The sequence below is a fragment of the Peromyscus eremicus genome, chromosome 4 (assembly GCF_949786415.1).
Source record: "Peromyscus eremicus chromosome 4, PerEre_H2_v1, whole genome shotgun sequence".
NCBI lineage: Eukaryota > Metazoa > Chordata > Mammalia > Rodentia > Cricetidae > Peromyscus > Peromyscus eremicus.
In genome coordinates, this window is record NC_081419.1 from 11245756 (window position 1) to 11260946 (window position 15191).

Below are 15191 nucleotides of genomic sequence, written 5' to 3' on the forward strand. Positions count from 1 at the left end.
CAATGGTTTTAATATTTTATAATGAGCTCTGTGCCTTTGAAGGTATCCTGATGAATGAACTGTTTTCTGGCAATAGAGAGTAGGGATATGTCATATAAATCTCTTGCTGTGACATAGGATTTTCTGTGTCTAGACCTCTGATTACTTGCAGAAGAAAAATTATTTCTTTGTTGTCGTGAGTTACCTGTTGCATCCTCTGTGTATTCAAATAAAAGCTGATTTTGGGGGCAGCGGTGGTGGTGGCAGTGGTGCATGCCTTTAATCAACACTCTGAAGACAGAGGAAGACAGATCTGTGTGAGTTTGAGGCCAGCCTGGTCTATAGTGCTAGTTCCAGGACAGCGAGGGCTACAAGGAGAAACCCTGTCTTGAAAAAAACAAAGAAAAAAAAAAAAAGGCTGATTTCTGTCTGACCTCAAGAATCAAATACTTAACCAGTCCTATATTTACAATATTTTGATTTTGGTTTTAAGAAATGGTCTTTTCAGGTAGATTTAAAACATCTATGGAATTTAAATATTTGTGAATTTTGTATCTTCTTGCACAAATGCCTATTACAGTAATTTAAGATGCTAATGAACTGCCTTACCATGTGCTTGATACACTTTCTAATATCCGTCCATCCCTTTGTCAGTATGGACTGGACCTCTATCAAACTTTTCTGGTCTGCTCTCAAGATATTCCTCTGAAAAACAAGCAAGTTATGGAAAAGAGAAACTTCTAGTACATTTCTCTTAGGTTTTAGTTTTCTACTGAAAGACTTGTTTGCTTGACATTAAATTCTCAGAGATTACAGAGGGATGCACAATCAGAAGTTTCAGATCTCAAGCACAGCAAGTGGATATTCATTTTTCTTAACTATGCATGAAGAGGAATTATGTTGACTAATTTCCTAAAAGGACAAAAAAAAAAAAAAAATCTTTGAAAGACCTTGCAATGCTTTAAAGCATTCATATATATTTTCTGAGACAGGGTTTTCTCTGAATAGTTTTGGTGCCTGTCCTAGATCTTGCTCTGTAGACCAGGCTGGCCTCTTACTCAACAGAGATCCACCTGACTCTGCCTCCCGAGTGCTGGGATTAAAGACATGCGCCACCGCCAGGCAGCATTCATATTTTTATATTTATACAATGCCAATGTAAATTATATTATGCTTCTGAAATCTGTTCAGAAAAAAAAATGAATGTTTGGTTTTTTGTTTGTTTGTTTTTGTTTTTCAAGACAAGGTTTCTGCCTGTCCCAGAAACTTACTTTGTAAACCAGGCTGTTTTGGAACTCACAGAGATCCGCCTGCCTCTGCCTCCTAAGTGGTGGGATCAAAGGCGTGCGCCACCACTGCCCAACTAAAAAATTTTTTTAAATGTGCTAGCAGGAGTCAGAAAAATAAAATGACCTTGATAATAGTAGTGGTATGTTAACATTAAGCTAATTTCCCTGTGTTCCTGGCAGTTTCTATTGTGAAAAGGGTTTTCAAATAGCAGTTTAAACATTTGGTTTTAGAGGCACTTCTTTGAAGTGGCATGAAGCCAGCATACTTAGAGTTCTAGAGGGAAGAAAAAGTACTGTGTCCTGAAGTAGCCATAGGAACATAGGAAGACCATTTCAGCTCCCCCCCTCTCTTTTTTTGTTCAAGATACGGTTTCTCTATATAGCCCTGGCTGTCCTGGAACTTGATCTGTAGACCAGGCTGGCCTCTGCCTCCCAAGTGCTGGGATTAAAAGCGTGTGTACCATGCCTAGCTAAATAATTTATTTTTATCTCATGTGCATTTGTGTTTTGCCTGCATGTATATCCATGTAAAGGTGTTGGATCCCCTGAAACTGGAGTTACAGGCAGTTGTGAGCTGTCATGTGGGTGTTGGGAATTGAACCCAGGGCCTCTGGAAGAGCAGACAGTGCTCTTAACCACTGAGCTATCTCTCCAGCCCCTCATTTCAGCCTTTTATATTTTCAGTATCAGCATCATTGCATTCAGCTAATCAACACAGGTAAGAGAATTGTTTTATGTACACTTCTCTTCCTACCCCTGGTACTTTTTCTCAGTGGTACCAAGGTGTAGTGGGGAGGAATATTAACTTTGGGACCAGAAAGACATGGACATCCCAAAGTCTTAGACTTAATTTAATATGTGGTTGGAGGTAAACCTACTCTGTAAATTTGAGATTTAGTTTTTTCATTGATTAAAATGGAGTTACTTACACCTAGTTCATGGGTTATTGTACTGCAAAGCACCTGATATTTTCTCCTTTCTTAGGTAATTCATAAAATAGTAAGGTTCTGTCCCCTCATTTTACATAACATCACATCACTAAGGTGTTAAGGAGAAAAATCAAAATTTAACTCTTACTCTTTTTTTTTTTTTTTTTTTTTTTTTACCTGTTAGACTACATTGTTAACCTTTAGATAAATAAGAAGGCTTGATTACTCATGAGAAAATGAAAAATAATAAAAAGCATCGACTTTCTGTAGGCATTTTACTATACTCATTTTGTGAGGGCTTTGTTTACTTGTCTGCCTGAGCACCATCTGTGTGTTTGGTCTCTACAGAGGCCAGAAGAGGGTGTCAACATCCTCTGGAACTGGAGTTACATGTGGTTGTATGAGTGTCCTTGTGGTGCTAGGACCAAAGTCAAGCCCTCTGTAAAAACAGCAAGTACTCTTAGCTGTTGAGACTTCTCGTCAACCCCTTATTTTGTGCATTTTCATACTTTTAACCTGAGTTATGAGGATAAAATATATATATATGACTTGTGATTCAGCCTTTAAAAGAAAAATCCCTTTTCTTAAAAAAGTTACGTCTTCTACAACATTGATTGACTTTGACATTACACTAAATGAAAGAAGCCATCTTGAAAAAGACGGATTTTCTGTAATCCTGTTGCTTAAGAGGTTTCCAAGAGTATAGCAGTCATGGTGACAGAAGATAGAATGGTGGATGCAAGAGACTGGGGAGGAGAGAAATCTTAGGTGGTGGTGATGTGGATGTGCTTAGTGCCACAAAACTTGACACTTAAACATGCCTCAAGTGGTAAATTTTTATCGCATGTGTTTGGCTGTGGTGGTAGAAAGATTGCAACTTGTGGAACATTTAAAAGAAAACTTGGTCTCATAATTTGTTGAAGAATGACTTTTAGATAAACTGGCTTTTCTAATTTTTAATTGCAAGTATACCCAAGATAATTAAATTTTCTTTTGTTTTGGTTTTTAAAGTTAGGCTGAAATTAATCAGAAGACTTACTTGCACATGATTCCATTACTTCACTAATACAATTCAAAGCAGCAGTCCCAAGTTAATAGTCAAACTTTAAAACAAAGCCATGCCCATTGTTTATTGGTGGAAAATAATCTGTATCTGTAATGACTGAAAGGGTTTTTCATTGAATTGGTTAAATCTGTTCCATCCTTTACAGGGGAATATGCTATGAGAAATTCATGTGAAAACTAGTACAAGGAAAGAAAGTTTAAAGACTGACAAAAAACAAAGAATCTAGAACAGTCTGTGTATTCCCTTATTACTCTTGCTTGTTTAATTTTGGTACTGGGGATCAAACCCAGAGCCTCACACATGCCAAGCATGTGCTCTGCCACTGAGCCCCACTGTAGACCCTAATTGTTCTTTTTTGTGGGGTTATGCACATGTGCTTATGGAAACTGGTGGTGGACGTTGGCTGTTGGTCTCAATTGTTTTCTGCATTCATGTTTTAAAATAGGTCCTCTTGCTGGGCCTGAAGCTCATCAGTCAAGTGAGCTTTGATGTTCTACCCACACCCCAGTGCTGGGGTTAGGGCACATACCACATTGCCTGGCTTTTTCCCTTTAAAATGGGTCCCAAGGATCGGAGTGCAGTCCTCTTGATTGCCATGGCAATAATGACTTTTGCTGCTGACCTGTCTCCCCAGTACTTATTTTACTTTTAAAGATTCAAACCGATAGGAATTGGCCTGCTATAACATTTTTGAGCCTTGTTTTGTTACTTCCTGTTGTGTTCTAGTTCCTGAACCGAGAGTGATCTTAACCAGAGTTGAATTTTAGAAGGACACAGCACAGAGGACAGGCAAAGAATGGAGATAGGGATACCAATCAGTAAGATATAGGGATACCAATCAGTAAGATACAGCTCGGAAAAGAACAGAAACACCTAGGTGCCTGGGTTTACACCAAGCTTTATAATCTTCTCTGTGAGCTAAAGCAAGTTACTCAACCTGTCTTAGCTTTGGTTTGTCATAGAAAGTTAATATTCATCTGCCAAGCTTAGTGTGGCAGTGGCAATAATGTGTTTAAGTCTTTCTAGTTCCACATTTGGCCTAAAATTGGCACTCATTAACTAATACATATTACTTCTTTTTAGATTTAGCAAGATGTTTTAAGCATCCTTCTTAAGACTCCATAAAGTTGTACTAATTTGCTTACTGAGCAACAAAAAATGGTGGGGGATAGGAAGGAATCCATGAGTGTGTTTGTTCCAAAAGAAATCCAGGTTATGTTTTGAGACTCAGTATTGTTGAACTGTCTTATTGGCCATGACATTTGGGGTTTTGGTAGAGTCAGAGATGTTCAAGGGTAGTAGCTGGGGTAGTTGGCATACTCCTATAATCCCAGCACCCTGAAGGCTGAGGCAAGAGTCAATTTTAAGGCTAAATGGGGCTATGCAGTGAGATTTTTTTTTTTTTTTTTTTTGTCTCAAAAGAATGTGCTGCTGTTGGGTTTTGAGTTTTCCCTATTTTCTGTAACCATATTCCCAAGTACTAACATATGGTATAGCATATTGGTCATTTGTCTTTCTATTACTAGATCCTACCATTACACTCATGCAGTAGTTGTCCCCCAGTAACTTGCAGGGCAGAGGATCAGTTCAAAGACTCTACCCATGCTAAAATGGTGTAATATTAGCATATAATCTGGACAGCTTTGCATATCCTGCAACCCACATACTTTATATTATCTCTTAGAATACTTGATACAACATAAATAACTTTTTATTTGTTATGTTGTATTGTTTAGGTGCTGTGGGGGAAAAGTACATGTTGGGTGTGAGTGTAATTTTTTTTTCTGTTATTTTTGATTCTCAATTGAACTGCATTGTGACCATGTTTTCCCAGCATGTATCATGGTAGTTTATAGTTAATATTTACTTCTAAAATGACTAGGGGGTGAGTGTAGTAGAGTAGAAGAGAGGTGTAACTTACTTGTTATATAGTATATATCATAATTCTTGTGATAAAACTTAAAGGCAAACAAAAAAGCTTAGAAGGCCTAACGTGAAATAATGAACATTTCAGAATAAGGAGGGAAAGACAGACTGCTTAACTGTCAATAGATTGTCATTGGAGAGGGAAAAGAGCTCACTGGGAAAATAGAGGCACATTTCTCACTTAGGAACCACCCCATACAAACGTTTTCAAGCCTAAAAGTTAGTGTAATATTTGGTTGATTGTGTAGTATGATTTGATAAGATTAAAATGAAAGCCAGGTTCAAGATTTTGAAGACTTAAGTGATTCAAATAATTTGGGTTTCATTTAGTTTTCTTCCCTGTTTAATTTCTTTTTAATTTTTAAAATCATTTTTATGCGTATGGGTGTTTTGCCTGCATGTGTATCTGTGTATTGCATATGTGCCTGGTACCTATGAAAGCTAGAAGAAGGTATCAGATTCTTTAAAACAGGAATTACAGGTGATTGTGAGTCACCAGGTGGATTCTGGGAATTGAAACTGGGGTCCTCTGGAAGAGCAGCCAGTGTTCTTTAACTACTGAGCTGTCTCTCTAGCCCCCTTCTAATTTTTTTTAATAGAGAATTTTTAAGTGTCATCTTAAACTGCAAGGATGTCTGTTAAACATCACAATTAAACATGCCAAAGGAAAAGCCATTATTTTGTGTGTATTGGTGTTTTGTTTGCATGCATGTCTGTGTACCATGTACATGCCTGGTGCCTGCAGAGGCCAGAAAAAAACATCAGATCCCCTAGAACTGGACCCAAACTCCGTTCCTCTGGAATAGCTGTCAGTGCTCTCAGTAGTTACTCTGTGCCATCGGCCTTGCTTTAAAAAAACTTGAAAGGCCTTTATTTATATGTATCTACTTACTTTGTGCATGTATAGGGATGTCTGAGGACTAAACTAGTTTGTAGGGTCTGTTCTTTCCTTTTATCATGTAGGTTCCTGAGATATCAAACCCAAGTACTCAGGTCTGACAGCAGGTACGTTTATGCACTGAGCTATCCCACAGCCTTCATGCTGTTTTCATTCAGGAATTAGCACAGATTTTGATGAAGGTAGAGAAGGATTGGCAATAGGATCATATGTAATATTTAGAAATTCTGTAACTAGGAAATTAATGACCAGAGAGAATCTAGAGCAGCAGTTCTCAACCTGTGGGTCACCAAACGACCCTTTCACAGGGGTCACTTAAGACCATTGAAAAACACAGGCATTTATATTATGATTTGTAACAGTAGCAAAATTACAGTTATGAAGTAGCAATGCAAGTAATTTTATGGTTGGGGGTCACCAAAACATGAACTATATTAGAGGGTCACAGAATTAGGAAGGTTGAGAACCTGGTCTAAAGAATGAAGCTTTTTGACGAAGGGTATGCTTGCTGCTAAAATTCATTAGAACTCCCAACTGGGAGGAGTAATAAGAAGAATCGGCTGAGTGATAGTGGCACACACCTTTAATCCCAGCACTCGGGAGGCAGAAGCAGGTGGATGGATCTCTGTGACTTTGGGGCCGGCCTGGTCTATGGAGTGAGCTCTGGGAGAGCCCGGTCTACACAGAGAAACCCTGAATTGGGAAGAAAAAGAAAGAAAGAAAAAGAAGAATCAAAGTTTTTTTTTGTTTTGTTTCTCTTGGATCTGTGGTTAACTAAGATAGAGGAATATAGTTGTATGAGACATGCAGGTAGAATGATTTGGTTTGAGATGACCATAGAGTTTTATAGTAGAACCCTGCCAGGTAATAACCCCTGTGGCATATACCAAGCACTGTACTGCAATACAAATACATTTTCTTTAATACTGTGGGTGGACTATTTTGTCCCACCAGTCAGCTCTGTACCAACAACTGGCTCCCAAATAACCACACAGAGACTTATTATTAATTACAAATCCTCAGCCAATAGCTTAGGCTTGTTACTAACTAGCTCTTACACCTTCAATTAACCCATATTTCTTATCTATGCTATACCACATGGTGGTACCTTTTTTTTTTTTTCAGCACAACCTGTTCATCACCTCCTCTGCAGCTCGCTGGCAACTCCGCCTTTTTTCCTCCCAGCAGTCTCCCAGTCTAGCTCCCTTGCCTACCTCTTCCTGTCTAGCTATTGGCCAGTTGGCTCTTTATTAAACCAGTGGGAGTAATGCATATTCACAGTGTACAAAAGGATTATTCCATAGCATACTATAAGTGAGTATCTACTTGGCAAAAGTAAAAAGTATGTCTTATTTCTTACCATAACACTGCCTTGTAGGTTCCTGGCATAGATCACACACTCGGTCTTGTATAAAAAAGAAATAAAACATAACAGAAATGCCTTGAATTCAGAGAAAATATAGGACTAGGGTAGTATTAGTGTGTAATAGAAAAGTTTCTCTGTATAACAGCCCTGGCTGTCCTGGAACTCATTATGTAGACCACGCTGGCCTCAAACTCAGAGAGATCTGCTCACCTCTGCCTCCAGAGTGGTGGGATTAAAGGTGTGGACCACCATGCCTGACTACAAGTAAGTTCACTGTTAACTGATTAATTTTAGTAACTAGAGCCAATACAAATATTTAATAGTACTCTATCCAAAAAAATCTCAGAAGCTCTCTTACTGTGAGTACTTTTTTCCATTTCAATACACATTAATGGTGTCTAGAGGAGACCAAGAATGAATATGCACCTTCAGTGTGACTCAGGTACATTTTAAAAATCATTTTGTGTGTGGAGGGAGAATATGGGGGTGTGGGGCATTGTACGTACATGTATGCACACTTACATGCCACAGTGCATGTAGAAATCAGAGGACAGCTCCTGGGAATTGGTTTTCTTCTGTTGTATGTGTTCTGAGAATCGAACTCAGGTAACCAGGCTTAGTGGCAAATGCCTTTATACAGAGTCATTTCACTGGCCCTGAGGTGCATTTTTTTTCCTATGGTCTTCGCAGAAGGGCATAGTTGAGCATAAAATTGTCATTTGATGTCACCCAGCAGTGAATTTGAGCTGGAATTACATAGATGTCTACCTGTATTCTGTTAATTTTCTATTTTTTAAACTTTTGCAAAAGAGTCTTATCATGCACAGCCAAATTTGAACTCTTAACCCTGCCTCAGCCTTCTAAGTGCTCCATGCTCAACTGGCATGTGCCACCTTACCTGGCCTGGCTGAGACTGTATTTCAATCAAAACCTCCAGTGGTGGGGCTGGAGAGATGGCTCAGTGGTTAAGAGACCTGCAGTTCTTCCAGAGGTCTGAGTTCAATTCCCAGCAACCACATGGTGGCTCACAACGATCTCTAGGAGGATATGATGCCCTCTTCTGGCATAAATTCATACGCAGATAGAGCACTTGTGGAAATAAATAAATCTTTTATAAAAATTTCCAGTGGTCTTTTATGAGTCAATAAGACAAAAGTAATGAAAGGTTAGATATTATGAAAAATATAACACCAGCTGGGCAGTGGTGGCCCAAGCCTTGAATCTCAGCACATAAGTGAAGGAAATTAACTTTCACCTCAGATGATTTTATTTTTTATTTATTTTCTTTTTGGCTTTTTGGGTACCACCATATGTAGAAAAGAAAACATCCCAATGCTCTGCATAATACCATGGCGTTCTTGGTAGCATTTGACGCTTATCACCTTTGTGAAAGCAGGAGACAAACTTGAAATGCCTACCAAACACCAAGATGTCTGAGTGTATATTAAAGATGGGAGGGCTGAGGCTTTGTTCAGTTCATGATGTGCTTGTGTGACGTGCATGCAGACCAGAATTTGATCCCAAGCATTACATACACCAGGTGCAGTGGCACCCACCTGTCATCCTAGGAGGCTCAGAAGTTCAGAATTATTCTCAGCTACAAAGTGAGTGAGAGGCCGTCCTGGGCCACGTAGGACCCTATTGTTGCCCCCCCCACCCCACCTCAAAAGTACTGATGTTCTTTTTTCTGTAAGTAGGATACATCTTACTCTGTAGTGGTGTACAAAAATGAGACTTTTTCTTCTAAGTATTCCGTTATATTTATTTAGATTAAATTAGATTACAATGTCCAATTAGGAAATCTATATATTTTGCTTTAGTAATATGCTTCACAAATTGGAATGTTTAGATTAGTTAATATCTAATTTTTTTTTTTTTAATTTTGAAAAGCTTTGGGCTGGAGAGATGGCTCAGAGGTTAAGAGCACTGGCTACTCTTCCATAGGTCCTGAATTCAATTCCCTGCCACATGGTGGCGTACAACCATCTATAATAAGATCCAATGCCCTCTTCTGGCATGCAGGCAGAACACTGTATACATAATAAATAAATCTTTTTTTAAAAAAACTTTTAGCTGGGCGGTGGTGGCGCACGCCTTTAATCCCAGCACTCGGGAGGCAGAGCCAGGCAGATTTCTGTGAGTTCAAGGCCAGCCTGGTCTACAGAGCGAGATCCAGGAAAGGTGCAAAGCTACACAGAGAAACCCTGTCTCGAAAAACCAAAAATAAATAAATAAATAAATAAACCTTTAATATTTGACTGTATGTAATATTCTGTGTGTATTGAGTCTTTTGTATGTCTATGTCCACATAAAGCCCTTGGTCATTTTACAGTAGCTCTATGAGATAGACATTGTATCATTTTTCTCTTATAGAAACTGTATAACTAGGGTGAGCAAGAAAGGAGTGGTACAACCAGTGTACTATGCATAGTAAAAATGGTGTAGGGTGAGTTTTTTTTTTTTTTTCTTGTTTGTTCTTGGTGCTGGGGGATCAAACTCTGCACCTCTCACATGCTATGCGTGTGATGTTCCAGTAAGCTGTAACGCCAGCCCGAAGTCTGTTATTCTAATTTGGGTTTTTCTTAACTTCAGATTGCATGCTTCATTGTCACAAATAAGAACAGCATTCAGGCGGTCACAGGTTTTGAGACAAACCTGGGTTATATAACAAGACCTGTCCCCTTCCTACATCTCCCCAGATGCAGTTTAAATGGTACTGCATATGCTTGCTCTGGTGTTTGTCCTGCTTCTTTAGTAAACATTTGAATATCCACTGTGTGTCAGACTAAGAGCTAAGACAACAGCCATTAATGAAAAACAGAAAGCATGGATTTTAATTTATGTGATATTTAAAAACAAAAGGATAATACGTATTAAGTGGTAAAGTGCCATGGAGACTTGTAGAAATGAATGGAGATCATCAACTATTTTCACAAGGGAGTTTGTACTTTATTGTCTATAGCAACTGGAATTAGAGACTGAAAGATGAAGAACCAAGAGATGGCTTCTTGTGCTAACTGATGAAAATAGAATTTTAAAACAAAACAAAATTAGTCCTTAGTGTCTTAAGACAAAGACTAGTTTAAGTCTCTAGAGTATCATCAGAAGTAGGCAGCAATTTCTGTGATGCCTCCGCATGGTGGAGGCTGGAGAGGCTCTTATGGCCTGTCCATGGAGGCTGGAGAGAAGGAGTCTTACTGTATAGTGTTTGATAAACCTCATTCCTGCCGAGGGATTCAGTTAGTTTCAGTTTTTTTAAAATCAAACAAAGTAAATTATCTTAAGTGTTTTTTTTTCTTTTTTTATCACCTCCTCAAAGAAACAAGTGGAACTTTGAGCCCTCCAAATTTTTCTGACCTCAGAGTATTGGTAAAAGTTCTTAGACTCTGGGGTTATACTCAAGAGAGTTTTCACAGGCCTTCTGCTGATGTTGCACTATTCATTTCAGAAATAGGATGAAGACTTAATCAGCAGGAAAAACTAACGTAAAATACAAGCTCTAAAAGAAACTTCTCAGCACTGAGGCATTAGATATTAAACAGTTATGTTTGTCTTAATAGAGCTCTGCTTTGGGACCTACCAATAACATTTCAATTTTTGTCTTGATTTCTGACAGTTACAGTACCTTGACCAAGTCACACCATCACATTCACACTTAATTTATTATCTGTAAAATAGCAATGTGAAGATTAAATTAGGACTCATTCATCATAACATTAACAAACAACATACTGCTAAAAAAAAAATCAAATCTTGACTGCAATGGGAGCATCAGCAAGGGAAACATTTCCTTTGACTCTAAGTGAAAATGGGCAAGTGGACATGGGCAAGTGGACTGTGAAGACTCCTGGAAGTAGAAGGGGAAGACCAAATGATCTGATCTTGTACAGATACCAGGGTTACTAAATCAAATCCTGGAGTCATTGAAGTTTGTTTTCAGTAAAGGTCTAAGTTAGTGCTTACCCAACATGTCTCTTAGTTTGGTACCCTAAGTCAGCATCTATTAGCCTGTATAAATTTGCCTCTGCAGGGGCTGGAGAGATGGCTCAGCAGTTAAGAGCATTGACAGCTCGTTCAGAGGTTCTGAGTTCAAATCCCAGCAACCACATAGTGGCTCACAGCCATCTTTAATGGGATCTGATGCCCTCTTTTTGGCACATAGGTGTATGTGCAGATAGAGCACCATATACATAAAATTTTTTTTAAATGCCTCTATGCTAAGACTTTGATTTGCTTCACTAACATGACCTTTACTATACCAGATGTTCAATGTGTATCCATTCAGTGGATGAATGAAAACATTTTTCTATTGGCTTTTCCGAAAACCATTTTAAAGTATTTTTCAATCTGGTACTACGTATTCATTTAAATTTAATAAAATTTACATTTATGAATATTTTGCCTGCATGTGTTATGTATGTATACCACATGTGTGTTTGATACCCACAAAGGCCAGAAGACACGGGGTTCCCCTGGAACCAGAGTTACAGATGGTTATGAGCCACCATCTGTATACTGGGAAGAGAACCTGGGTCCTCTGCAGGAACCAAAAGTGCCCCTATTTGACCATTTTTGAAACAAGGACTTACTACATACCTAAGGCTGGCCTCAAACTTAGAGCAATCCTCCTGTCATAGCATCCTGAGTGTTAGAACTATGAGCGAGGACTGCTATATTTTTCCCCACTATGTATTTATATTTGGGCTTATAAAATATATACCCTGGATAATCTGTGTATTTTCTTGAGACAGAGTCTACCAATGTAGCTCTCTGGCTGGCTTAAAACTCAGCAACTTAAGACGAGGATGTCCTGGAGTGCACAAAGACCTGCCTGCTTCTAACTCTAGAGTGTTGGGATTAAATGCATGTACCACTGTACCTGGCTCCGTAATCGGGTTTTTTCTAGTTATTTTATTTTATGTGCATTAATGTTTTTTGGGTCCCCCCAGAACTGTAGTTACAGACAGTTGTGAGCTGCGATGTGGGTGCTGGGAGTCGAACCCGGGTCCTCTGGAAGAGCAGACTGCTCTTAACCACAGAGTCATCTCTCCAGCCCCGACACTATAATCTTAAAGCAGGAGACACAAATAAAAGGCAACAGAAAGTCCAGAAAAGAATCTATCCTTATCGGTGTCATTAGCTGGCTAAGTGATTCTCCTTCTCTTGGGGTTGTTGTTTTCTTATGTTTACTATTACTGATGATTTCTGTTTTCTGGGTTTTTGGGGTTTTTTTTCTGTTTAATATTTAGGAATGGTGCAACTCTTGATAGGTGTTTTAGTTGAGCCTTAGAAGAGAAAATAGTATTTGGCATATGATGTTGTTTAGTTACTATATGTTCAATTAAAAACCCAAAGTACAGGGGCTGGAGCAGTGCCTCAGTTGTTAAGAGTACTTAATGCTCTTGCAGAGGACCTGGGTTCAGTCCCAGCACCCACATTATGGCTCAAAACCATCCTTAACTCCAGTTCCATGGGATCTGAAGCCCTCTCCTGGCCTTGGGTACTTGGGTACTGTATATGGTGTACATACATACATATTCAGAAAAAAAGTACACACATAAAATAATGGTCTTTAAAAAAAATCCAGCCAGGCAGTGGTGGTGCACACCTTTAATCCCAGCACATGAGAGGTAGAGGCAGGAGGATCTCTGTGAGTTTGAGGCCAGCCAGATCTACATAATGAGTTCCAAGAAGCCAGGTCTGTTATATAGAAACCCTGTCTCGAAAAACCAGAACTAAAACAAAACACAAACAAAGCCTAAGCCAAAATTTGAGTTGTAAAGATTCAACACTTAGCTTTATTGATGTGATAAACATGAAGCTGTAGTTATTTTTTTTTTCTTTTTTGTTTTTTGGTGTTTGTTGTTGTTTTCCAAGACAGGGTTTCTCCAGAACTTACTCTATAGACCAGGCTGGCTTTGTAAGGTGTGGGGGAAGATTGAGTTTTTAATGAAAGATATTTCCAAGCTGTAGAATTTCTGCTTTGCCTGCCTTGAATTTATCTCTTTTGTGTATTAATGTGAAATTTTGTTTGCTATAGTCATCATAGTATTTAATATTTTAGTATTGATGATTGTAGGGAAATATAGTTATGACACTTTCACAATAACCAAGTATTTTAACTTTATGTGTAAAGCATTACAAATTAAAGGCCAGAGTACTGTTGAGTTCTTCTTTTCTTTGGAAGCCAAGACCTGAGTTGTAGTATGTGCCAAAGGCAGCCCTGTTGTAGGTAGGTGGGGTTATTGTAAAGAGAGTGTTTTATTTATTTGGAATCTGAACTATCTTGACCCAAATAGCACAGAATGCCCTTATTAGAATGAAAAGCCTAAATTACAAGTAGCAGGTGTCCTAGTAAAATATTTTACAAGGTTTTTTAAAAAAAAGTTTGTTTTTATTTTGTCCGTTTTTTTAATAATAGAGAGTAATCAAATATCTAATGTACATTTTATATAAATCTTTGTGGTTTTTGTTTTCCAGGCATTTAAAAAATATTTAACCATTCATGAGTTGAGCCGCCTCCTTGAGTTATGGATGACAAGGCTTCTGTTGGAAAAATCAGTGTCTCCTCAGACTCAGTATCTACTCTTAACAGTGAAGATTTTGTCTTGGTTTCCAGGCAAGGAGATGAGACACCATCCACAAATAATGGAAGTGATGACGAGAAGCCTGGACTCAAGGTAAGGCTTGACAGCCTAAATGTGCCTTGCTAAATCCAGTGCACAGCTTGGACTTCATAGGAAAAAGAGTAAGGTGGGGAGAACCGAGGATTCATAGGTACACTTCTCAGTGGTGTTGAAAAGTTTTGTATGTACTTATGAGTTATTTTTTATTTTAAGGATTTTTATTTTGACTAGCTTCTCTTAAATTTGTCAAAACTCTTAGGGTATAAACATTTTTAACTTCAGGATTGTTCTCTTTTTCCTATTCAATCAACAACAATGCTTATTTCTTTTAGGCTTGTGTGTACAGTGTAAGGACACCAACAGGTCAGCATTGCAATCCATAAAAACATAACATTTAGGCCAAAAAAAGAGCTTTAAATACCTCACCTTTTGACCACTCAAACTAAATAAAGAACCATTACTTCTTTCGACATGATCTGTTACTGTTCTGCTCTTCATGGATATAAATGGAAATATTACCTGTTGAAGTTTTTCATTTAAAATACAAGTAATTCCAATATTCTAGTTTCTACTGTGTGTATTCATTCAACAAATACTTCTTGAAAACTCTGTGCCAAGTACTGGTAAAGTGGTGGTGAACAAGGCACCTGCCCTCTTAGAGCCTGTATACTAATGGGAGGAAAGAATACAGACAAATAAGAAAGTCATGTGGCAGTATAGCCCTGGGGTTGTGGCTTGGGAGCGTGTTGGCCTAGCATGCAAGAAGCTCCGGGCTTGCTTTTCAGTCCCATAGAAAGCCAGGGATGTTGGCATATAATCTGAACACTTGTCTTAGAGGCAGGAGGATCAACAATTAGAGATTGTCCTCTGCTGAGCAGTAAGTTGGGGCCAGCCTTCACTATATGGGAACCTGTTTTTAAAACTAATAACTTAAAACTTATGTAAATACGTTAAGGAAAAGGATATGTGGTAAGGAATGAAAGATTTTTGTGATTATTTTTTAACTATTGCAAACTTTTGTCAAATTTTTAAAAAATTCTTTTTAAAATGTTTTTGTGTGTTTGTGTGCTAATGGCCAAGATCATCCATGACTGGCTCTGGGGAGTGGAAGA

General features: G+C 38.4%; 1 protein-coding gene across 2 annotated transcripts in view; it reads left to right on the plus strand.

Moving 5' to 3' along the window:
* The window catches only part of Rabgap1 (RAB GTPase activating protein 1), a 129411-nt gene that overhangs the window by 15758 nt on the left and 98462 nt on the right, over window positions 1-15191 (plus strand). For both annotated transcript variants that reach the window (XM_059260190.1, XM_059260189.1), the window contains exon 2: window positions 13934-14133. In XM_059260190.1, coding sequence (XP_059116173.1) covers window positions 13984-14133 — 150 coding nt within the window. In that variant the 5' untranslated portion in view covers window positions 13934-13983. The remainder of the gene's footprint in view (window positions 1-13933; window positions 14134-15191) is intronic.